The sequence below is a fragment of the Manacus vitellinus genome, unplaced genomic scaffold (genome assembly GCF_001715985.3).
Source record: "Manacus vitellinus isolate BGI_N305 unplaced genomic scaffold, ASM171598v3 scaffold_4_pilon, whole genome shotgun sequence".
Taxonomy (NCBI): domain Eukaryota; kingdom Metazoa; phylum Chordata; class Aves; order Passeriformes; family Pipridae; genus Manacus; species Manacus vitellinus.
In genome coordinates, this window is record NW_021940604.1 from 43,734,183 (window position 1) to 43,760,853 (window position 26,671).

Consider the following 26,671-nt stretch of genomic DNA (forward strand, 5'->3'; position numbering starts at 1 on the left):
AATTTTATTATTTTTTAAGAAGCTGTGTTAACTTACTGGAAATTGTTAAAAAATTCAGTTTCAAGTCAGTCAAAAAATTAATATTTAAATGTTTCTGGGAGCTACAGTGACAAATCAGTCGCATTCTTTCAGTCCCAGGTATCCATGAACTTCACCATGAAAACACAACTTTTGTGATTTTTTTGTTTTGTGTTTCTCTGTGCTTGCACTGCTATTATGGAAAACAATGAATTCGTGGCTTTTTTAGAGCTGTATGTCTCTAAGCACGATATAAATGTCAATATGCTCTTAATTAACCTTTTTATTTAATAAACCTTTATGATAATTTATCTCTTTAACTGGAAAATGGAAAGATTATATATTCTGATCTGTTGTTTGTTTTATCTTGTAATGAGAACCCTTGTTTTTATTTATTTACAATCTATGTAAGAAAATAAAATAGAAACAGAGGTACTTTTATAGGGTGTATTAATATTAAGTCAAATAAACTTAATCTCTCTATATGTCTAAAAAAGATAACAAAGATGTATTACTTAATGAAAGATGCATATTTCAGTTTACTCTTATTAATACCAATTTAGTGTGGGATTAATCTCTGTGCAATTTAGCATCTAGGCTAGGCTAGGTTAAAGAGCTAGATTGTTTTTGAAATTAATAGATAGGCTCGGGAAAAAGATGTTCCTTCCCATGTTGAATTTTATTTCTAAGCTCCGTGGTATAAACACTTTAAAGGTATCTCTCACTTTCTATTACTTGTAGAATTATGTAATTTGTTTGATTTTCAAGCTTTAGAAACCTGAGGTTTGGTAGAGTAATGTCTGGTTTATTCATTGCAATATTTTGATCCTTTCTGCCATGTCACCTTTTTTTTCATAAGAGATTAAGTCGAAAAACTTTCAATTGCCAGTTTGTTTTCACCATGGTTTGTGATCTGAAGGGTTTGAGTCATTATACCACTGCTGAAAAAAAAGGCTTCAGGCTGCATATTTTGAGCAAATATGGGTTTGGACATGTTCAAGATCACAGACTAAAGAGATCTATGTGAGTTATAAAATAATTTTGAAATAGGGATTTATTATTACTAATTGTCATCTCAGTTACGGTATTACTTGGCAATACTTTTTTGCCTATACAGTTTACGACTATTTGTATGTAAAACCTGTAACACTGATCATCTCAACCACCAACAGTAGTTTAAGTATTCAAATGCAGTTTTATTGTTATTTAAATTGGAGACATTTTGTTTAAAATAATTCTGTTTTCTTTGTTTTCCTTAGATTTTGTTTGATGAAGGCTGGCATCAAATTCGTCTTTTAGTAACAGAAGACTCTGTAACTTTGTTTATAGATGGCCAAGAAATTGAAACTAAGCCATTACATCCCGTTTTAGGTATTTACATCAGTGGCCTAACCCAAATAGGAAAGTATTCTGGAAAGGAGGAAACAGTACAGGTAAGCATATGCTGAAACTACAATAATCCAGTCATTCTACTGTAGATTAATGTTATATTGGCGTCTTCTGTTTCCTTGAGCTTACTCTTCTAATTTACAGTAGACTGAAATTTATTATACAAAATCCTACTACTTAAAGAGAGAACAAAAATGACCATGAGGACTCAGCACAACTGATGTATCCTGTGTGATGGGTGCTTAATGGTCTCACTGATTTCAAGGGCAAAACTGATGCAACGTGGTTGCCTGAATTCAAGAAACAGTGTCTGAAAGCAGGGAATTTCCTCTGTGCTTTCCTTCCATCAATATATGGGTTATGCTCATAAAAGAGGGAGAAAACGAAATTTTGATGAAGTTTCTTTCTCCTCACTTTGCAATCACGATAATTTATGCTAGAAAAACTGACAGAGGTTTCATGTTTTTGGAATATAGCAGCAAAGCAGAATGGCATGAACTTTTGTTTTTCTGATACCAGTGTTTTTATTGGTAGCTTTTTAAAGATTTAATTTGTACACTAAACTCTAAATTAAATTATTTTAAGCATCAGAGATGCTTCTAATGCTTCACCAGAAATTACTAATCCTGCATCTAGTACAGGCAAGTCAGCGCTGGAGCATCATCCTAGGTTGTTAAGGTAAAAAAAGAAAAACGTTGTTTTTCCTTCCACTTGTAACTTGTTTCTGCAATGATACTGGCAGCCACTGTAGTTCATGCTGTGTATGTTTGGATTTATTGCAAAGGATTAAGGGCAGTGATTTCTGTTATTTTAGAAACAAAAATCTTGGATTGATTATTTCGCTTTAAATAATTCTGTTACAGTATGTTTAATTGGTTGTGCGTGAGTTGCCTGACTAAAAATGTTTCTGTATCTTTAATTGACTTTTAACTGTAGTGAACACACAGAGCTCTAAAGAGTCTTTATGTTTTGAATTATAGTTTGATATACAAAAACTGCGAATCTACTGTGACCCAGAGCAAAATAATAGAGAAACAGTCTGTGAGATCCCAGGATTTGTGAGTATGATAGATGAAGAGGACTGCTTGGTTGTTTTTACAAATTGCTGTTTAAAGCTGACTTAATGAAGTCTTAAAATAAATAGTACTACGTTTTTTCAGCTGGTGCAAACACATACTTGTTACCTGTGCAATAGCAAGTGACACAAACCTTGTCTGTTTTCAGCCTTGTTTTTCACAAAGCACTTAAAAAGTTTTTTTAGTTTAGATATTCGATGGTGTAAATTTGACACCAGTGTAGAAGAATCTCAGGATCTTTTGTTAAAATTTCAGATTTTAAACATTATACATTAATAAAACTTCTATGTCACGATAGTGTAAAATTCATTAAATACGACTTTTTAACTTATCTGATATATTTTTTGCTACTTGTCAGGTCATTTTGACTGAAATTTTGGTACATAACTGAAAAACCTAAATCACTTTCTCCTGTCAGAAATATCTGTGCTGAGGTCTATGATAAATATCCTGCTATCTGAAATGTTACCAAGATTTCCAGAAGTGTGTTGTGAATAAGACAAAATAAAATTCTCTTCAGGATTTTATAATTTATATACACAATTAGGAAACTTATGGGGATCCATCGACCCTCTCTTTGTCCTCTTACTTACAGTTAATAATGTAATAAAATGTTAAACATGCAAACAGCTTTGGAAACTGTTCATGTCTGACAGTTGGAGCCGGATTTAAGCATTCAGTTTCCATCTCAAAATAAAAGCGGGAGATTGATTTATGCATGCAGATTCCTTCTGCATATATAAATACTCTCCTTTGTTTAATGTCTAAAACTATGCTAAAGATTACCAGCCACCAGTGTCTTACTATGTAGGCCCATATTCTTTGTGTTCTGATTTGATTTAGTATCAGGACCATTTTGCTTGTTTGACAATAGAACTGTGGAATCTTCAGCATCGAGATTTTATTTTTTTTCCAGACTGGCACAGGCTGCCAGCTAGTCTGTTTTTCTTCTTTTCATTTGGGGCCAGTGTGTCTATTGTAGTCAACATCCTTATTAAAATTATTTTTGAAAAAGCTCACAACTTTCAATTAAGCAACAAGTAGGTGGCTGGATTATTAGCTGTTCTGAAGTCTGACTGTGTAGGTCAAGAACTAATGGTTTCAGGAACGCTTTTGTAAAATTAGCTTTCAGTCTTGAACAAAATACAGTATTTGGCTAGTTAACTGCACCACATCTCTTTTTGTTCTTTACAAATTAAAAGCAGGATGTGACAAGTAAACAAATGAAAAATATTTTGCATAAAGAAAGCAAGTGAAAAAAGTAAAAAGTCTGTCAAATCTTACATTTTCTGCTATTTGGCCAGAAGTCCAAGCCAAAAATTTGATTTTTTACATTTTAGTTTCACTTGCTGCTGTTTTTAGTTAAATTTGGGCTTTACCCATGAAATTCTGGACTTTTTCGGAAAATAAAAATGTTACATGATCTCCAAGGAGGAATATGCACTTTGTGGTTGTATTCTGTCGGGGTGGTTGTGTCAGAGCTGCTGAGATAAGCAGAGACTGTATGTACTAATTACAGCCCAAATTCATCCCCTTTCCTAGAGATACCTGGCTGCATAGTAATTTTAAGCTCCTTTATGATCCGTGGAGAAAGATGACCTTCTCTAGAGGTTCCTTATGCTGAAAATTGAGAACATAAGAAGCTGTCTCTCTCCACAGAGTGTGTAGGGAATCTGTGGTGGTTACATGCATTAGAAAATTCCTGTAATGGTGCAGCTACTGGTAGCTGCTAAACCATTAAGACAGACAATTTTGTGCTTGCTATGCTGAAATACTTGGGGATGGATTGTTCCGTGATGTTTCAGATACTAAAAAAAAAATATCAATTGATAGCAAAGTCTAATGCAGTCATGTAGGACAGCAAGAAACAGTCAGCCTTGCTGCTGTGCTGCTCTGTGTTTTCCCAGATGTGAATTCAGGCAGAGATCAGAGATTGCAGAAATATTTTGGTACATTCTCTGACATAAATGAATAAGCAGAGGAGTTTTTTGATGAGAAGTTACTCTTGGTAAGAGATTTGACCCAAATGTAGACATTAATTGTGTCAATATTGACATGGTTTATTAATTCTAATTTTGTCAATGCTTTTAAATATTGCTACTGGTAGCTCCTTTTGAGCTTAACAACAAAATAAGCTAAAATTATTTCATATGTGTTCATAGCAGCTGCACATAAGTCTGAGAAAGTCTAAAAATTTGAATTACAATATCTTGGTAGTTACAGCCTTAAAGTTATGATTGGTTTTGATAGTGTTATTAATCCAAAATTAATGGATTTTGCTTTTTACAAGTATTCCTGTGCTCTTAAACTGTGTTTCTTCTTGTTTCAGAATGGAGAGGTAGGCTCGATCCTAAACTACTCAAACTCAGTTTAAGGTAGTATTTGACTTTATATAAGCTTCTTATTATTCTAGGTAATAATTGTTTTCAAAGGGGAGCAGAGATTTGCTAATCTTAAAAGTGCTGGATTTCCATTAATTGAACTCTCATCAATAGATAAATTCAAAATAATTTTTCTGAAGAAATGCATGTTTATTAGAATAAGTGGCCTGATTTTTTTTCTCAGTTGGATTCAGTTGCTCCTATTTGCGGTCTGGATACTGTTGCCAAGGGATGGGGATACCACAGTCAGGTAGCTGTTACCCGCATGGTGCTCATGGGAGCTCCCTGACCAGGAGCTTGTCTGAAGGCTTGATATAGATAGTTTCCTTAACCTTCCTTGTAATTCCAATTGGTACCATTGCAAGGAAAATGTGGATTTGTGTTTTGATCAATCATTTGACTCTAGGAAAGAATTCCATTCAGAGAACATTGTATAAAAAAATCTTAGTTATTTTAGAAAATATGAGTAAAATGTTATGGAAAGTGGTTTAGATAATAAAAATCTGCATTTTTGTAGCTTGGATTCTTAAATTTTTGCCTTCCCATAGCTCTAAGAACTTCCTGGGTGAAAAAGAATTCAGTGAGTCTTACTTCCACATATAGATTTAGTACAGATGTACCTGTAGTTTGGGTTATATTTGATAATTGATCACACTTAAAATTACTAATATAAATTGGTTTAGGAGAAGAGTTTTTCATGTTGCAAGATTTAAAATTATCAAACTATATGACAAAATATTAGTGAAAAAAACCCCACAAAGTTAGAGGTATCAGCCCAGTATTGGTACTTTGTTGTTTGTTTTTATTCTGGATAAAATAGTGAAATCATGCATGAAAATTAGTTGGAGGGCAATATTCAGATAAACAGAAGTTCTAGCCGAACAAAGGAGTGAAAGCCAGGACCCAAGTTAAAGCCAAGCTAAGGAAAATCAGCTTCATATGATGTTATGATATATTTGTTGAATGCTTTTGGCATATGTATTGATGGCTGGTTTAACTCTTGGTAGTGTATGAATGGTCCTAGTGATGTAGGCTCAACACCTGCCCCCTGCATATGCCCTCCAGGAAAGCAAGGACCTCCAGGCCCCAAAGTAAGTCTTTATTCTGTCTTGTTGAGCACAGTATTTTTTTTTTTAATTTTATTTATTTTCAGATCTTTTGTTGGCCAGTCATAATTAGGCAGATTGAAAAAGTAGGGGCAAATTCTCCTAGTTCTGTTTTCTAGTGCATGGATATAGTGATTAGGATCCTCAAGGACCGGTTTTGCTGCCATAACTCCTAATAAAACAAATATATCTTCTGTTTTTTAAGGAAGATGTTCATGGGTGCAAAATTATGTTTCTTTGCTACTCTTCAGCTAATGATGCTGCACTGTTAGTTGTTTGAGAATTAAATGATTTGCTAAAAAAAGTCTTTTTATTGGGAGGGTTTTTTTCCTTCTTTGTAAAAGAAGGAAATAGATGCTTACTGGGAGACTTCCACCTCAGCTGTTCTGATGACATCCCTTCAGTGCTGAAGAGCTAAACTGAGAACCAGACTGGAGTTGCAAATGTCTAACATGGCAAACTTAAATCCCTAGTAATTTGCTGTAGTACCTTTCTCAATAACTGTGCTAAGCTTACAAGTGTAGACAAGAAAGCCCCAGACCACTTGTCTTTCATTAAGCAAGTGAATAAAACCCTCTACTCTCATTGTATAAGAGGTTACAGTATGCTGCAGCTAACTCAAGTCAAAAGGCTTATTGTTACAGTGGTAAAGATTTCTGATGAGGGAATTGGAATCCACAATATGGAGATCATAATTATTATTTCATGTAATAGAATTTTTGTGGGTTTTTACCTTTTTTTTTTCTTTTCAGCGTATATAAGACAGAGAGAATAAAGTATTTATCATTTAAAAAAAATTGAAAACTACTTCCTGTAAAGTATGAAGGAGTATGGAATGTCAGAATTAGGGTAACCTATACAATTTTTTTAGACTGCTTCTTCATGTGCAATCTTTCAGCAGAATTGCAGTATAATATTTTTTTTGGGATAACTGAATAATACAGGTGACAAGATGCTGCCTAACCCAGAATGCTGCAGAAAGAGTGAAAAGGAAGCCAATTAAAGGTTGAAAAGGTTATCTTAGTTATGATATTTCTTAAGTTTTGAATACTGAACTCTGGAAACATATAAATTTAAACTTTATTTCTGTGTTTGTGATATTAATGGGCTACAATAAAACTAATGAAATCAAAACAATTTAAAAAAAGAGTAACTGGTATTTTAAGCTTTTCAAGTTAAAGCATAAAATTTCCTCATTTAAATAGTGTATTTGAAAGCAGATTTGTTATTGATTAAATGCCAAACCTGGACTTCTTAATTTGGATCACAATAATTCTGGGTAACCTATTATTAATTTAGCAAACAGTAACTGTTAGGCATTTTTAAAGGGACATTATTCTATATCCTTTCCCATTTAGTTCAGCGTTACATTTCTGTGGTTTATATGTGAAAATAAATTTTTTCATAGTCACATTGAAAGCTAGTTTTCTGTTTCCCTTTTAATGTCCTCCTTGTTTATAACAATTCTGCAGCTATAACTGACTTGCAACCTGTTGATGGTTCAAGCTGAAGACATCAGTACCTGCTTAACACTCCTGTAGAAGAAAAATGTTTTAGTAGATCAAGTCTTAATGGATTTTGCTGAGCTCACATCAAGGCTGTTAGTAAAATAGACAGAGAAAGTCAATACTCTAGGAGGATATATTGAATAGGAAGTTCCTGCTTTCTCGCTATAAACATGAATTCTGAGGATCCAACTTTTCTTTTACTTTAACATGATCATAGCAAAGGTTATAAAAATAGTTGCAAAGGACTTTTAAGAAGAAATCTAAAAAACCTTATATTTTTTAGACAACCATAAGTGTGTGGGGAGAAGTTTATATTATTTAGCAGGTTTTAGTCCTGGCACCTGCCTTTCCAGTGCTTTTGTTTTAAGAATTAGACTCAGACAAAGCAAATGGGAGTTTTCTTCAGAGTAGAACTACTTGATTAACAAGATTTTAATAAAGATTATTTCATCCATTTGATGAAAATTGTTTTTATTTCTGTTGATTAAAATGTTAAAAAGCTTGAAAGCATTTGAGATGATGGGTCAAACTTGCGTTGTAACTGTGTGGGCTCACTTCTCCAAGTCCTGGGGGGAATTCTCCCAGAGAAGGGTTACAATATCAGTTCTCTTTCACTGTAGGAATTACTCCACAGTAGCAAGTATCTGGCCTTGTTTTGTGGAATGTTGTAGGGTTAAGGTTGCTCTGTGTTTGAGCACTTTGAAGTGCTCTTTCATATATTTTGTGTGTTAATATATTGCTTCTCCATAGGGTGACCCTGGGCAGCCTGGAAATCATGGTTACCCTGGTCAGCCTGGTCCAGATGGTAAGCCTGTGAGTACTAAAAACTTAGTCATATATTGTAAATGTAAGATTAACAGGAGAAAAAACAGGCACCAGGGGTATCAAATTTTCAGATTTAGATGATTTTGTCTTCATTCTTTGAAACTGTGAATGTCACTTAAGTGCTATCTGCATGTAGCAGTTCTATGAATATGTTAATCGTATTATTTTTGTTTCAAGCTAAAGTGTTGTAAATATGAGTTAGGCACTGCTCTAAATCAGAGAACAGGCTATGAGTGCTCCTGTTGGTCTTTGCATAATTTTGCAGCACTTAGCACCTTCAGTCTTTACTCCTTAAGAACTGGTTCATTAGAAAGCACTTCAGGGCAGCTAAAATCCTATCTGTTTTTTTCTTAGGGATTGCTACTCATGTTTAAGCTTGCTATGTTTAGTTTCTTTGTAGGCTACATCAAGTAGTCCATCAGAATATGTAGATATAAATTAAAATGTTAAAAATATAGTTGTTTTTGAATTTTGAACATTGTGTGTAAAAACATACATCATAAAATGTATAAAAACATATAAAAATACTTATATTTCTCCTACCCTAGATTTTACTTTTTAAATTGTCATTCCATTAATATGATACTAGGATGGTAAAGACTGAAAGAAAGTAGATGAATAACATATGTCCCTAAAATAAAAATGAGAGATTTGGCAATGGCTTGTCTGGTCTTCAAGGTTAAAATTGTTTGTTGTAATAAAATTTTAATAGAAGTGAACAAATATGGAAAAGTAGCCTAAGGTTTATTTCAAAAATATATTAGGTCTCTGGATCTAACAGAAAGCCTCTAAGATATTGACAACTAAGCTTCTGTGTTGACTACAGGTTCGTTAGCAGCCTGTTAGCAGTCTGTATCATCACGGTGGTGATATGGTGTGTTAAGAGAAGGCAGGTCAAAAGCCAGGAGACTTGACCACTCATTCCTTTTCTAAGAATGTTGTTTACTATGCGTTAGAAGCTATTTTATTTATATAAAAAAATAAAGGAAAAGGAAAAAAAGTTTGAGATGATTTAAAAAGTTGCTTCTAAAAATAGAATAATTTCTCTGCTTAGATTGGAAAGATTAATGATGATACTGTAACTATTGACAAGTCTTCACCAAATCTGCCCTTGTTTATCAATTCTAGTACTTTAGCACATTATTCCTACTAACAAGGCACTACCCACCAACTTTGATGGCTTCACAAAAACAGCTAACATTCAATTTCTGTTAAGAATTTTTCATACTAGTAATACATTCATTTCTATGCCACCTAAACAGTGGAGATTGATACTTATTTGGATATATTGTCTTGTCAGGGTAATAAGTATTACCAATTACAAAGAAAAAACTCCATGCTGTACCCTATAAAATGTTCACATTTATCCTGTTTTGTTCCTTAGTTATGTGTTGGCCTTTTCTTAGGGATGGCACCTGGTTAATTTAATTGTGATGATTCCATTTGTAAGCAGAGCTAATTTGACAGGAAAATAGGCACTGAAAACAAGAAATGGAATTGTTTCTAAAACTGAATAATTCCCTCTTTGAAATATGAGACGTTATATTGAAACCTGACCATGATGGCCCAGATGAGAATTGAGTACATGAATTTTTCAGTAGTTCCACAAGCAAAGATCCTTATTTTTCCTGTGGTATAAAAACATTTTTATACTTTTGCTTTGGTCTTATACAACTTTTGATAGCTGTTACCTTCAGAGTTATTTAAAACTAGAATTAGAGAAGACAATCTGAATTGAAATTATCAGTGCTTTAAAATACTGCATTTTGGTTCTAAACAATCCTGAACATACAGGTTTTAAAGTATTCTAAGATGGGGAAGTGGATTTAATCAGAATAAGTTTTCAGTTGATAGTTGGTGGTGCTTAAGCTTATGAAGAGCAGTTCTGATCTTCTACAGAAGACAGGTATACAGACTGTTTGAACCTGGAGTTGCATGGGAGAAGGTGTCCATCACTGTTTGACCCTGCTGATTTCTGGAAGGAGATTTGCAGTATTGATAGTCATAGCAGAGCTGTCTTTAATCCAGCTAAGTCTGATATTCTGACAAAGTGATATCATGTAAGCTTTAACGAGGGCAGAATGCACTGGGTATCGGTAGGGAAATGCCAGTTTCCCTTCTCTCTTTTAAAAAATAGACTAAGGCTTCATTTCTGAAGCATCTAGTCAGCTGCAATAGTATTGTTCTAGAAACAATTTGTTGCGACTCTTTCATACTTTTATGAATAGGTTTCTACTTCAATGCTATATGTTTTCCCATAGGCACTGAAATTTGTAACAGCATGACTCATGAAGGAGAAATAAATTGATACTCTAGACTTTCTGTAACTTTGTAAACTGGCAGTTACAACTTCTTTTTTCCTGCGAGTGAGTCATAATTTGCATAGATGGGCATTCTCTGAACATAAAAAAGATTACCAAAAGTATCTCAGAATGAGAATCAAAAAGCCCCACTAAAGGAGAAATTTTACCACTTTGCTGAAGTTCATATGTTATTTGAAATGCATACAGCAAAATCCTATAACTTTATTAACTCAGTAATGTTTTTGAAATATCAGCTGCAGTTTTTGCACTTGTTCTTTGTAAGGACATAATTACAAAACTATTAGATCATCTGCAGGTCTGGCCAGTACATTATTGTTCCTTACAGTAGATTATTGAGTGCTTGCCAGGCAAGCTTTTAGCTGTGAATGGTGGGAGACCCTTTAGATACACTGTGCAGGAAAACAGATTCCTCTCACTGTCTTTCTGTTTTACTTATGTATTTGCTAATATGACTTGTATGTTTTCTGTGCTGTCAGTGATTTTCATTGTTTGAGGAAACTGTGCTCATATGAATCTTTTTAGCTGTATCGCCTGGGGAACTCTGAGAAGCAAGCTCTTAATTCAGACAGCACCATAGGCTTACAGGTAGTTGTGTAGTCAATCTTCTTTAATCAAGTGGCTTTTGAGTGAAAAACTTTTCCTGCAAAATCAGTCTTTTCTGTTCCCAAACGCATTTTTATTTTCTACTCTAAAGTTATTCCAGTTTGCCTATCTGGTATTCATTTTCTTTGAACAGTATAACTAGTCAACAAAATGTTGACTTCCTCTGAGAAAGGTTTTAGGTGTGCATTTATATTACTATATGTAACTGAGTTTTTGATTTAAGGTCTTAGTGTGGGCCTTCAGTCGCCTTAGGTTGAAAAGGCTTCCATCAGTACGGTATCGAATGTAGATACCGTCCTGATCATCGAGGTCTGCCGTGGCCCTTTGGAGCATCATGCTGAAAAAGATTGTGATGATGCCGCCTTGTGGCCCACACAGAAGCAGCTCTGCAGTGTTTAACATCCCGCTTTGCAGATGCTGCTGAGCTCTTTGGGCTGGAAGTCAGCTTAAAGAAGACAGAAGTTCTCTATCAACCTGCACCTCAGGAAGTCTTCCATCATCCCCATATCACCATTGGCCAATCAGAGCTCAAATCAGTCCAGCAGTTTAATTACCTAGGCAGCCTCATCTCCTTGGATGGCAAGATTGACGGAGAGATAGACAACAGGTTAGCAAAGGCATATAGTGCTTTTGGAAAACTCCATAAAAGAGTGTGGTGTAATAAACACTTGAAGAAAAGTACCAAGATCAATGTTTACAAAGCCGTTGTGCTGTCTGCTCTTTTATATGGTTCTGAATCATGGGTCATCTACCACCACCACCTGCATCTCTTAGAACACTTCCATCAATGCTGTCTCCATACAATCCTAAACATCCACTGGTCAGATTATGTGACCAATACATCTGTTCTAGAACAAGCAGCAGTCACAAGTATTGAGGCCATGTTACTGAGAACACAGCTGCACTGGGCAGGGCACATCTCAAGGATGAAGGACCACCACCACCCTAAGATCTTGCTTTATGGTGAACTTGCCACCGGCTGCCGCACGAGAGGAGCCCCGAAGAAAAGATACAAGGACTCCCTGAAACAACATCTCAGCCTCGGCCATATTGATCACCATAACTGGTCTACTCTGGCCTCAAATCAGAAGGTCTGGAGACACACCATCTATAATGCTGCTGATGCTTTTGAGAAACCACGCAGGATCACTCTCGAGGAGAAAAGACAATGCAGAAAGAATCGTGTCTTGCAGAATATACCACCTAAGGAGTCTTTCTGCTGTGCCTTTTGCAATCGGACATGTCTATCTCGTATTGGCCTTATTAGCCACCAACGTGCCTGTAACAAATGTGGATAGAGCCTTTCCCAAATCTTCGTTCATGAAGCCTAGCCATGATGATGTGATGTAACTGATTTTTTAGGTAAAACATCAAAGAAAATTTAGTTTATTGGTTTTGGACTGGCTAGATTGTTCTGATATGTAAAGTTAATTTTAGTCCAGAAAAATTCAAAACAATTCCTGTTAATACCTTCAGTCTTACCAGAACATAATTATTCACCTGGCGTTACCCAGTAAAATTATTTTCTGTAATATTTGGGAAGGTGAACATGAACATAATTCATTTTCAATAATTTCTTAATTGTTCTTTTTATTAGTTTTGTTCATATGTTGTTTTTTCCCTTTAATTGCCACCTCTGTTTATTTTCTGATACATACAGAAAGGATCAGTTGAAGTTACTGTAAAAAAGCCTGAAAGTGAGAAGCATAATCATTAATGAAAATACAGTTTTTGCAATCAAAAATGTGATTCAGAACCTGAAATTATTAAAATGTTTAGTCAAGAGAAAAGCACTGGTAAGTAAGTGGAAGGGTAAAAATAGTATTTGAATCTCAGCTCAAACTTATTTTAATGGACATTATTCATCCAGAAGAAACAGTTGGAGTGATTGCTGGCCCTGAAAGTGCTCCGCAGCCTGACTGTGTGGTCATAAAGCCATTTTTTATTCCAAAGGATACTTTTTATGTACTGGGGAAAAACTCACGGGGAAAAATAAATGATCAGAGTCTGTGCAGCGATAACTTGTGGTTAATAGAGGTGTTAGGTTATCAGTCTGTTGAAAGAAATTTAAAAAAACCCCACTTATTTGTCAGTTTTGAACTGTGAACCATGCAGCTGGAAAATCTGGACAATTTTCCAGTATTCCATCTAGTTTGATTCATGAAAGTTTGGAACTTTCTGCCTTGTCTTTACAGTATCTACAAGCAATAAGCAGTTTAATCTGATGAGACTGACTTTACTGATATATGTAGACAGAAAGTTCATAAGGTGTTAAAGCCTCACATAATAAGTAATTTCTGATCATTCCAATATATTTTTTAGAAAAATAAAGTACATTTTTACAGCTGTACTAACTAGAGTTTCATATTTGGTGACCAACTGAAGGCCAAATCAACAGTGCTTTTGGAATAAAAATGGATAATATTTTTATGTATACATAGAATTCCCTGTGCTATTGCATGATTTGCCTGGGATTTAAGTTGTTCTAAACTCTGGAGCTACTTTTCTCAGGAAAATTTCATAGACATAGTTGATAATTCATCCATAAAATGCTGCTTTCAATTCCAGAAAAGTACGTATTCCTCAGTAAAACTGTGACGTTGTTGTTATTAGAGGAAATACAATTGCTCCATTCTAATACAGTTGTGTAATGGCTTCCCTGAGACCTACCACTTTGAAATTGGAGCGATGCCTGATGCCGACTTGTGCTGCCTGCAGCTGTATAGTTTAGACAGCAGTAGCCAAAGGCAGATGATATGATAAGGATGAACAACTAAGCAGTGAACAGGAAGTTATACTCCCTCAGTACATCATCTCGTCTCCCAACACTCTGAAGCTCAAGAATTTTTAAACTGGATTTATGACATTTATTTAATGATCTTGATGGATCTTTTTTCCTCTCAGGTATTTGAGAACATCATGCTCATGTAAAATATACTGGTATGGGCTCTGAGTTATGAAAGCCTTGGCAGATGATGGAGTAGCTAATGGAAGAAAGTATAATGAAATGGAGAAATAATAAACAGACCAAACAAGGCAAACCCAAAAAAAGGCAACATAAAAGCCAATGAAAACTTTCTTCTTTACTTTTCCCATAATAATGTTTACATGATAATAAATATTTGATCAGGAATCACCCTCAAATTTATGTTGGAAGATAAAAGCTTCATTTAACTACCTTTCCTTTCTAATGCTGGATCTACCCTTCATTTTTGCTTCAGTGTGGGCTTCACTGCAGAGACAGTTCTGGTGAGCTGCAGAAGTGAATCGTGGAATCATAGAATCAGTTGAGTTGGAAGGGACCTCCGAGATCATCAAGTCCAACCCTTGATCCACTACCACCGTGGTTACTAGACCATGGCACTAAGTGCCACATCCAGTTTCATCTTAAAAACCTCCAGGGACGGAGAATCCACCACTTCCCTGGGCAGCCCATTCCAATGTCTGATTACCCTCTCTGTAAAGAATTTCTTCCTAATATCCAACCTAAACCTCCCTTGGCACAGCTTAAGACCATGCCTTTTTCTATTACTAATAGTTGCCTGGGAGAAGAGACTGATCCCCACCTGGCTACAACCTCCTGTCAGGGAGTTGTAGAGACTGATGAGGTCTCCCCTGAGCCTCCTCTTCTCCAGGCTGAACAGCCCCAGCTCCCTCAGCCTCTCCTCATAGGACTTGTGCTCAGGTCCCTTCACCAGCCTTGTTGCTCTTCTCTGGACCTGCTCCAGCCCCTCAATATCCTTCCTGAACTGAGGGGCCCAGAACTGGACACAGTACTCCAGGTGTGACCTCACCAGCACAGAGTACAGGGGAAGAATCACTTCCCTGGACCTGCTGGCCACAGAAGTCCTTCTACAGCGCCATGCTGTTTAACAGAGGGAAGAGAGAGAGATGACTTGTTCTGAGCTCCTGAGTTACCACTGCTTAAGAAAGTCCCAGAGAAAGGAGTAAGGCACAGGCTCCAAACAGACATGCTGAAGAGGGCCACTTGACTGATCCACATGTCCAAAGGGGCAGGAAAAAGAAAAGCAATAGCCACATGAGTACAGACATAGTGAGATATTAGAGATTTTAGAAAAAAAGCTCCTTGAGAAAAGGAAGAGAAAGGACCTGAGGCAAAAACATTAGATAATAGAAAAATTTCTCAGAGAAAGGTTAAAACACTTAATTCAAATACATGGAGTACTTTCTATCATTTCTGTTGCCTGGCAGGATTTTAGTTATTGATATTGCCAGTGAGGGCACGTACGTTTACTCTTAAAATGGGTACAAAGACACAGGGTGTCTAAATTATGACATTACTCAGCAAGTATAGGATTTTTATGCTGCAAGGTGTTTTGTTTTGCCCACACTGCAAGACAGTGGGCAAATATTTTGTACCACTGTCTTCTACCACTGGGTGGGTGTCCAAAGAATCTCAAATGACAGGTGCTGCCTGTGTTTAGGGAACTGGATTCAAAATTGCGTATCAAATTCATAGTTAACTATAATACTTCTCACACTATTTGTGTGTCTTCTGAGAAGTTCATGAGAGAAGACCAAACCCAGATAAAAAGTATTATTTTTTTGTGGCAAATTTAGTGCTTTCACTGTATTTGAAAGTGAACCTTCAGTCCTGAACTCAGCAGTGTCAATTGTAACAGGAATTTTCACTCCTGTGCCTTTTACATAAAGTGGCAACTGTAGCACTGCCGTTCTTGCAGCATATGTATGTGTGTCACACAGGTACTCCTACCGAGGGCTTTGCGGTTAGGAAAGAGTGCAAACTCTTTTGCACTGAAGAGTTGACTTTAGTGCAAAAAATTTGTAGGCTTTAGCATATAGATTTATAATCCGTACTGCAAAGGAGTAGTGATACAAACACATGCTCAGTTTTTATGAAATCCAGTTTTCTTTTTACAGAAGGTGGTTTTACCTTGTCCAGGCAATTGCTATGTGATTTTTACCAGACACCAATTCTCATTATTGTGACTTTCTGCAAATTTCCTTTTGAATCGTCTCTGCTCCAGCTTTCCCTTAACAGAGCACACTGACAATGTGTTTGATTTGTGTTGAAATCACATTACAATATGTAACTCTGAGCTAAATATGCAGTTTTGTAAGCTGAAAACTCTTCTGCCATCCTCTATTCATGTTGTGAATTTCAAAATTCAGTTCAGCCAGGAAATTGTACTCCTCTACTTCTTCCCCTTCTCAGTTAGAGGGAGAAGGGAAATTGCATTGCAGAGATCTAAAATATAAAATAGAGTTTTATTTATATATAATTATATCCTACAGAAAGTCATACAAACCTTTTGCCTTTTTTTTTAGAAGAAAAAAAGGGGTACACTTTTAAAGGCATTTTTTGGTTTGGTGAATTATTTCAACTATCTGGGAGGCCTATGAGCAGTCTGGGAATGCTATACCATTTAATGTTAAAGCTGATTTTGTTAGAACTCCCTTGAGCAGTGGAAGTGGAATGCTTGATAGAGGATCCATGTATGACAGAGACCTAGAATTCTGTTTACTTCTATACTAAACATTACCAGCTGGCTCATTGGTCATCTGCTCAAATGTCTTTTGGGAAGAGAGCACAGCAAAGACTCTCTTGTATCTAACCCAGCAAATATTTTTAGCTTTTTTTATTATTCCTAGGAAGCTCTGACTGATTTAAAGAAGATATCAGACATACATGTTGCCTTCCTTGAATTGAAAAGGTTCTATTAGCTCCTTTTTACCAGTGTGGTAATCCCCCCATTAAATTTTGTGCTAAGTTTTTAAGACTGAAACTCATTTAGAAACAGGATTATTAGTTCTCTCAGTTCAAATCAAGATCAAATTCTGGGTATTTGAAATGGAATAGTCCATTTAATGGGATTTATCACATTTAGTTTTGTCTGCCTGTTGAAATGTCTGAGCCAAATAGCCTCAGAGTTTTATAGAGCAATATCTCCTCTTATTTTGAATGTTTTATCAAAAAATCCCTCCTGGTAGCTAATTTTCTCCATTGGAATGACATATTTTTAATGGAGCTATGTGAAATTCTTATTCTTCAGTAACTTGCCTCTCTTAAAGGAGTCTTTAAAGCACTTGTTCATTTTGCATAAAATCTGGTTATCTTGCTATAGTAATTGAATCAAATCTACCAAAACTTAGACATATATTTTGGATTCTGTAGAGGTTCTCTTGTTCTGCCAATGTTGATTTCTAGTAAAGCATTCCTGAAATTCTCTTTTCAACTTATGAATTATTTAGTATTTCTTTTCATAGTCCCAGTCATTCTAATAATTTTTTGTATTTGCATAGCCTGTAATATACCTTCAAGTTCATAGCTAAGTGCTTAGTATTTAGAATGAAGTTTTTATTATTTAGAGATATTACAAAACTAGCTGCATAATGAATTAGAACATACCTTATTTGTTAAAGCTTGTTTCTGTAACTAGGAATAAGCCTTTAAAACTCCTGACATTTTTCAGCTATTTTTCTTGGGAGACAGAGAGAAAAAGTGTGTCAACATATGTGGATTAATTTCTTTTTTCTTTTTTCCCCCAGTTGAAAATAAAACAATATGTTTGTTATGCTTTTGTGTAACAATTCTAAAATAACTGATTTTAACTAAAGTCTGGAGGCTGCAAACTTCAGATGCAGATATGAAGGCTTTTGAAGGCTGAAGTGTAAATCCCAAATATATGATTGTAATAGCAGTTGCTAAAATTTGTGACCTGCAATGACAGGGCTGTGACAACAGTTCTCTAGTAAGCACGAAGATTGTTTTTTCTTTAAATAGGTGTTTGGAAATTTGTATATGTGACTTTTGAAAAGTCACAAGTCTTGGTTCTTTTCTTTAGGGATATCAGGGATCAGCAGGAACTCCAGGTATCCCAGGAACTCCAGGGATTCAGGTAAGTTTCTGTTTCATTTGTAGATTTTGAGACTAGATCTGAGACAAATCCTGCCAGGTCTCTCTCAATATCCATTGTTTTTCATTGAGAGTTGAGGTTGGGGTTCGAAAAGGGCTCAAGTGATGTCATGATTTGAAGGTAGGCTGACAATTAGACTGGCAAATTTAATCAGTGCTAGGTAAGGCCTGTAGAAGATGGACTCAGCTGCAGCTTAGACATTTTTGTCCTGATCCAGAAGCCAAAGAGTAGTTCCTTCAATTTTTCTATGAATCACTAACAGTGATCTGAAGTCTTGTCATGGAGATGGATTACCCTCAATGCACGTGTCCAAAACAAAGTTTAGATAAAGTCCAGTCTGATGGAGGAGAATTAATTTTCTTTCTTTGTTGTATAAATTTAGTAGTCTTTACTGAGACAGTTGTTGGAAATCAATGCTGTATTTTACTTGTGTCATGATCCAGTCTGGCTGATAGTAAAGGACTTGGTAGTTTGTTGAATTAAACATCTGAGAGAATGCTGGGGCCAGGAGTGAGCCTGCAACATGGCATTTGTGCAGGCTGTCTGATGGACATTTGAAGGGGACATCCCTGGGCTAATACAGCCTGTGTGACATTCTTTTTGTCCTTGATTAGAACAAATAGTTTCTGTACTCCTGAGACATGGGTTATGATGGCGTGCCATATTCATACATGCTGGATGCATTTCATGCTTGGTTCTGCCTTTGTGTCCAATTACAAAAATACTGTAATCAGCCAGCTGACACATTGGTCTCTGGGTCATGTTGTGTTACATTTCTGTGTCTTGTTCTATATCAGACTGAATTAGTATTTGAGCTGGTTTTCATTTTTTTCTCACTTTAGGGACCTCGTGGCTTGCCAGGTATCAAGGGAGAGCCAGGACAAGATGGGGCGAAGGTAAAAAAAAACAACCAAACAAAAGTAATAGTATCAGTTAATAATATCAGTAAAACGGCTTCTGTGAGAATTGTTTATTAGAAGGGTAATAAGAAAGGATTAAGAATCCTAAATTCAAATTCTGAATATGGTCTGCTTTATTTAATAAAGGTCATATAGGCTTTAGCACTGCCAGTAGCAACTTCATTGGACTGAATAACATATATTTAGAAAAGTGTATCTAAGTATGGGTATCTGGAAGCACAATACGGACTTCTGTCAGAATGGTTTTCTTTTTGACTCTTTTCACTCTTTATCTCTTTAAGTAAGCATCCAGATGACCTACATAGGAATTTTTGGTTGGCACTTTTTATCAGAAAACACTAATTGAAACCAAAGCTTTTTGTGGAAAATTCTAGCTGAGGTGTAGCCAGTAGCTTGGAGCTACAGACAGATGTGGAAGTTTATATGTAACTCCCTTCTGATAATCTGGATAAACTTGACTCTGGATCTTCTGTATGCACAGAGAATAAACTGACCATTGGCATTGCCAAGTTTCATTGATATGTAAATATCCATGCCCACATTTCTGCCCTATGTTTAGAAAAGTTCTAAGTTGATTGTGATAAAAATGATTTTGGTTTTGGTTTATTAAAACTTAAAAGCCTTTTCTGTAAAACAAACGCTTGTTTTCCCAACAGGTCTTAGAATTCCTTTCTGAAGTTCCGAATATTAAAAACAAGTCCTTAAATTCATCACTGTTCAGCAGAATTCTCAAATGCATGATTAGGGGTGAAAAATGTGCTTATGTTTTCTGTGCTTTAGTCATCTCAGTCTAATTGATTTTAGATGTTTATCTTATCAATCAGTGGGTATTGGGCCATGTGTAGAAATTAAGATACTGCTAATGAAAAACTCTATTCTCCTGGCATTGCAGTGTTATGACAGATAGAATATTTCCTATTGCTCAGTCCAGCCTTGTTTAAAATGTGCCAAGAAATAGGGCTTCCACCACTGTTTCAGGAAACTTTTCCATTGTAAAATACGTCTTGCCATTAGAATTTTTTTCCTGGAGATTCAGCCCAAATTTTCATCTCTTAATTTCATCCCATTACTTGTAAAGTTTCTGTAGCAACTAATTTAAAACTGTTTCCATTTCCAAGTGTTTTAGTTTATCCAATAATTGAGTCACCATTTCTGAGTAGAAATTGAAACTCCAATCTTTTTCATTAAGAAGCAGTGGTTGCACAAAGTGTTTATTTTATAAGCTTTACTGATTTTTTGAACTCCGTTCCACCTGTTTTCAGTATTTATTTGTTAAGAGATATTTTGATAGCATTAACCTATAAGCTGTCATTCCTGTGGTTGTGTTTCTGTCTTCTGTGAATATATTACAGAACCCTCCATATCTGCTTAGACATGAGAGGCTTTGATAAATAGCACTGAGATATGTTGTAATGGTTAACCTTTGCCTTAGAACTTGAAATATTACATGAAACAGCTTCCCAAGCATAGTTTACTATTCTTTCTTTATGATTGAAATAGATCAAACAAATCAAAATGTATTGTTTAATATAGAGTTAGACATTAACAGAGAGAAAACATTTTGATTGACCCAAAATGATTTTGGGGTTGGCTCTTTGTCCCATGTGAAGTAAATCTGGTCTTCTGAAACAAGCAGCAAAGCTTGGTTTTATTGCTTCAAGTCAGGTACTGACAAGTTATAATTTAGGCTTTTGTTGTAATTGTTCAAAGGAGCTTGCAGACAAATTGTCAGTTAAATATCTTCAGTACCAACAGTACCAGCAAAAGTTTGGAATCCCTGATATCTAACACTTCTGAAAACAATAAAAAGAACTGATTATTTGCCTTGTCTTTTCAGTTGCCAACTGCTTTTACCAAAGTGTATTCTGTCTTCTATAAAAATAAGAACTCATTTGTCAAAGTGCCAAAGTTGTTTTATATCAATCTACTTTGGTTTAATTTTGTTTGGTTTCTAGAGAAGGTACTTAATTCCTTATTTTTTTAATACTTCACTCATGCAGCGTAAGCTGGTGAGAAATTTGATAAGGTCGGTAGGTCTTTGATATTTTCAGTAACAGATCAAAGCCAAAGCCATTACAGGTTTATGGAGTTTCCTTACTTAGGGATTAGGAATGGATGGTAGAATTATCACAGCTCCTACAGAGATTTTCAAAGCTTTTTTTCATCTTGTTAAAGCTAAATTGCTACTTTTGAATCCCCATAAGATTTATTCAGAAATTACAGTAAAATTTATTCTAAAATTTAATGATTGTTTTAAGTTTTTTTTTTCTTTTATGTACTGAATCTTGTTTGAAGATCAACAGACTCTCACCAATCATCATAGAATGTTATGAAATTGATATGGTGGTACATAACATCTTTCCACTATTTGTTGATCATGAGGATATGAATGTTATTATAGTACATTACAACTATTTCAGATACAAGGATTTAAAATATGTTTGCTCTTTTAGGGTGACAGTGGACTACCTGGTTTTCCTGGATTACATGGGATGCCAGCACCAAAGGTTGAAATGAAATATGTCTTCTTACAGTATTCCTGTGTTTCAAGTTGCTCTATGGTTTAATTTAGGGGAAAAATAAATCTGTATACAATACTATCAGTGTATTTTATGTAGATGACCTACATAAAATCAATGGATATGATGCTGAAATTTAGGGAAGATACATGCCATGGGACTTCATTACGTAGATATCAAACTGTCTGGTTTTATATTTTTGTTCTGCTCTATTGGATTTTATATTAATTACTTTGATTTTACTACTACTTAGAACCTTCTTCATCACAAATAATGTGTCAAAAATAAAAATATAATTATACTATTTTCTTTAAGTTGTTAAATTTGGGTGACAGCATTTTGAAGGATAGTTCTAGTCTATCCTAGCAAGTTTAGTTCGTGTGTGTTCTCTAAATCATCATCAACCATATCTTCTTTTCTTCTATGTTAGTATTCAACTGGATATATTTCTTAGTTTTTCCAAATTTGTGTTTTAAACTTTTCAAATAAGGTCTTCAAAAAAGTGCAGCACTTTTCAAAGAACTGAATTTTCACTTAGGTTCCTACCTATATTTAAGCAACCAGAATCACAAAGTACCTTCCATAAAAAGCAGAAACATTAAACCTGCAAGCTGTGGATTGCCTCACCATCAGTGTTGGACATTCTGGGCTTCTCCCCCTAGGAGAGCTTGGAAAATTCAGGGTTTGCATTTACTGTCTTGGGCATATTTTTTATATCACACGTAGCTCTGCCTGCTTTGTTTTGAGTCTGTTATACAGGTATACTTCATATATGTATCTTTATAGAACTACTTCTATTTTAAAAATCAACTTGTTCACACACATTTTGTCTAGGGAGAAAGGGGTCCTAAAGGAGATCAAGGAGAGCCAGGAATATATGGAAAAAAGGCAAGTGAACTTGTAATTATAAGTTAAAGCAAAATGTTATTGGTATCTGTGATGGGGTGACCTTGGCTGGCTGCCTGATGCCCCCAGCCACTCTCTCGTTCCCCCTTCTTAGCAGTATGGCCAGAGAAAATAAGGTGGAAAAGCTTGTGGGTCCAGATAAGGGAGATCACCTGCCAGTTAGTGTCAATTTGGGGAAAATTAATTTCATTTAATGACAAGTAAAATAGATTTGGGTAGTGAGAAACAAAGACAAAAACTAAAACACCTCTCCCAGTCGAGCCTTTTTCCCAGGCTCAACTCCCATCCTTCGTTGGATGGGGAATGGGGAACAGGGTGGGGTGGTCAGTCCACAACAGCTCTCTGCTCTCCTTCCTTCTCACGTTCCTTCCCTGCTGCCAGCTCTGGGGCATGGGAACCCTATGGAATATAATTTATATTTTTATAATATGTATTCGCAGATAATTTAATTCTGCAGTCATAACTCAAAAAAAATTTTCACTGTTGTTACTGGATGTTCTTATGTTTAGTATTATCAAACTTGCTCTCTGCATATTTGCATGTTTAGAGAACTGTCTTCATCCTGTTAATGGGTTGGTGTAATTCCGTTTCACGTAACCCAAAATGCATATATTTTTTGCAAATGCGTCTATGGATAACACACCATGTATGCGGTATACGTAATAATTGCAAAGAAGTCTGTACTTTTTAATACATAGAAATGTATGTATAACCAAACAGGAGCAAGGGAGAGGAGTAAGGGGAGTGAGGAGAGGAGCACGCGAAAGGAGTGAGGCTTATAGTGGCCATGAAGAGAGATATTTTAATCTGTAATTTATATAAAGCAGAGAGCGCATTTTGGCCATGGAGAGTTAACAGTTACATTTTCATGTGTCCTTATATTTTCTTCACGTGTTTATTGCTCTAGAGTTTTAAGCAATTTGAAAGAGGGTCTGTGTTAGGATTTCTATATTTTCAAACATATTTACGTTTCTGTAACAGGGTAGTTATTAATTGGCAGCTGGCTGTACTAAGAAAGAAACAGATCTCCTGTACATTTTCAGAATTAGAAATGCATTAATTATAGGTTAAATATACTAAATTTGCAGCATAAACATTGAGCATAACTTACTTTTTGTTTGCTGTTTTTCTCAGGGTTCAAAAGGAGAGAAGGGTGATACGGGGTTTCCAGGAATGCCTGGCCGATCAGTAAGTTTTGTGAAGACAATTTGTCTTTAACTTTTGCATGTTAATTCACCTGCTGATTACTGGTAACTGTTCCTACAGGGAGACCCTGGCAAAAATGGGAAAGATGGATTACCGGGAAGTCCTGGTTTCAAGGTAGGTAGAAATGTATATTCGTATCTTGCCAAAGTCTTCAACAGCATTGCTATTGGTCTAAATATACTCGTTTATTCTGTGGAGAATTACTGGAAATTAAAAGAACGTGGTACTAGGAAATGCAGAAGTTTACTGCAGCAGTGAGCAGATTTCATTGTTTTCAGTTGTTTTGTGAGCTGGGGCAAATCTTTTATTAAGAGTGTATCCTTAGAGATTCTTTATACGTTGTCTTCCTTATCCTTTTGTGTTTTATCTAACTCTCTTAATGAGATTTATAAACAAACATACACTGTAGAACATAATTAATTGCTTTTGAAGGGAGATGCAGGAAAGTTAGGGGAAAGCACTTTCAGTATTGAATGTTTGTGTTTGTATTCTCTTCACTGTGCAGTGCCCTTTACATTGAATTTAGAACAGTTTTTCAAGTTGATTGAGTATCTGTGTACTGTAAAAAAGACTACAGGATCCGATATTTGTATCACAGTGTGTGAGCTCGCTGGATGTTTTTCTTGCCAAACGCTTGTTTGCGCTTTTCTGATTTGTGAAAAGGTGGACTTCAACTGTATCAGTTTTAAGTTCACAGGAAAAAAAATTAATAATATGCAATGTAAATGTTCAGTTGAATTGACTTAAAGAAGCTTTTAAGCAGCAGCGTTGTTCCTTTTCTTAGTAATAAGGAAAGTATTTAGGACTGCTTCAGAGTGATGTTACTTCAGTGTCAAAAAGTACAAGTGTACTTTTAAGTGCATTTGTCTAAATTCCTGTTGCTTTAGTTGAAGATCTGAGTCTTCCATTTTGTGACCATACTTGTCTAGAGCAGTTGGGGATGCAGTTGGCATATCTGTGACATCTGCTGCAGCAGGGAGATGTGGTGCAAGACCTATGAGAGACCTAAACCTTTCGAGCAGCAGCTGCCAACAAAGTGGATCCAGCAGCATCCCAGGCTTGTTCTCTCAGGCTGGAGGGGAATTTCAGTCATCTGCTGGACTAGCTTCCTGCTCACAAATGGGACAGCACTGAATCCATACCAGGTTGCTCAGCTGTGTCTTGGTAACCTCAGTGGAGACTGCACAACTGTTCACCTTGTTCCATCCTTGTTCCATCCTTGAATGTTTTCAAGGTGAAAAATTTATCACCCTTATTTGGAGCAGGCAATGGCTCTACCACATCTATGTGGTGACAACTGAGTGAAGGTCTTAGTAAATATAATGAATGGAGCTTCTAAAGTCACTAAGCTGCTGACTGTTAACTGCTATAACTTTTGTGACTTTACTAGTAAGTTTTCAGTCCTATTTCCTCCTCTTTGGGTAGCCAAGGTGACCTGTAAGTGCCATTTTAGAGGGGCGTAGATCTCCTTTAGGTGGAACCTGCCAGCCCAATGTGGAAGCTTTGGCTGCCCTAGAGCACCTCAAATAGCACCCATCATTTGTGATTTGGTAGCTAAATTGAGCCTTTGTTCACTGTAATGGGGTCTTAGTGCCCTTACATGTCCCTAGACATCTTTGGATAGAATAGCATATGTAAGTGTCTTAGTTTGAAGCTAAAGGGATGAGTTATGACTTACATGCAACACTACAGCACTGTTATCTGTGAAATTGCCCAACTTCAATGTATAACTGAGCATCCTGCAATTCAAAGATTTATTAGCAGAAAACATCTAAAATAACAATCTTGAGAAAGTGTGTATAAAATTTAGCTTTTATGGTAGATAAACTCAGTATTTCCTGTTTTATTTGTTCTCCTTGGAAGGCCTAATGAGACTGTGCTAAAAGTTAATGGAGTAACTTTGTTTTATGTGTACTGTTGTTTTTTTTAACTGCCCTTACGTTTACCACACTAAAATACGTTAGTAAATGAAGTTGTAAGTCTCAGTTATGGAAAAAAATTCTCATTGCTCATTTTTCTTAAGTTAACTTCAGCAACCAAGAGCAGATTATTTCTACAATACTAAAGGACTTTTTCTTTATTTGTTGCTTGGTTTAGTTTTAAATAATCCTACATTAATTTCATTTTCATCTTCAAATCCCATTGATACATGCCTACAAATTGTCTTTATTAATATAAACGTATCTCCGACTCTTGCAAATATGTCAAGCAAGGACAATTGAACAGACATTTTAAAACACTCAGCTAAGTTTGTGTCCATGGACATACTAGCTACCTATGTAGCCATTGAAGTCAACACAGGTCTAAGTGGTAATGCCAGAGGAGTCAAAGAAGGCAGACTCATAGGTACCAGTTTAGTTGTGTCCTTCAAAGGCCTGTGGTGCATTTGAAATGTATTAGTGTCCAAAGCATCCTAAGGAAGCTGAAAAATATGACATAAGTCCTATGGAAAGCCAGTACCTTTCTGGAGTGGGAGTAGGACCCTAGACAAGACACCCTTGGGTATCTCTAATACGACCAAATGTCTATGTGTGGGCAGTGGAATTCAGCTTCTGTTGGCTGATCAGCTGAATCAGTCCTCCATTAATTGTCCAGACTAGACTTCTGTTGTCTGTGATAGGAGCTTATTTACCTTCCATGAATTTATGTCAAACGAATCCTCCCTTTTATATATGTATATCTATGCACGCACACACGTACACAGAGATATCAGCGCTAAGCTGGTGGAGGAATTCCTCTTCTGGTACGATAGAACATAGAAAAAAATTAGGTATTAATATTTTCTTTCTACAGTATTTGATAACATGGACAGGTAGAAGTCACAGTTGACACAACGTTAGCATAAAATTTTAACTGCCACTGGTGGCCATTTAGAGTGAAGCATTATGTTGCTAAAGGAGGAATTTGGAGAGTACTTTGATCTGTTTTTATGCTTGTAAAAAATATACAGAGAATTCAGTATAATAGTTATGTGAACGTGTGTGCATTTAA

At 35.8% G+C, this 26,671-nt stretch overlaps 1 protein-coding gene across 1 annotated transcript in view; it reads left to right on the forward strand.

Moving 5' to 3' along the window:
- Positions 1–26,671, forward strand: part of COL21A1 (collagen type XXI alpha 1 chain) — a 72,991-nt gene that overhangs the window by 7,050 nt on the left and 39,270 nt on the right. Inside the window, exons 5-15 of the mRNA XM_018077814.2 lie at positions 1,278–1,451; positions 2,388–2,465; positions 4,813–4,821; positions 5,872–5,955; positions 8,229–8,291; positions 18,058–18,111; positions 18,972–19,025; positions 21,503–21,556; positions 22,403–22,456; positions 23,609–23,662; positions 23,741–23,794. Coding sequence (XP_017933303.1) covers positions 1,278–1,451; positions 2,388–2,465; positions 4,813–4,821; positions 5,872–5,955; positions 8,229–8,291; positions 18,058–18,111; positions 18,972–19,025; positions 21,503–21,556; positions 22,403–22,456; positions 23,609–23,662; positions 23,741–23,794 — 732 coding nt within the window. The remainder of the gene's footprint in view (positions 1–1,277; positions 1,452–2,387; positions 2,466–4,812; positions 4,822–5,871; positions 5,956–8,228; positions 8,292–18,057; positions 18,112–18,971; positions 19,026–21,502; positions 21,557–22,402; positions 22,457–23,608; positions 23,663–23,740; positions 23,795–26,671) is intronic.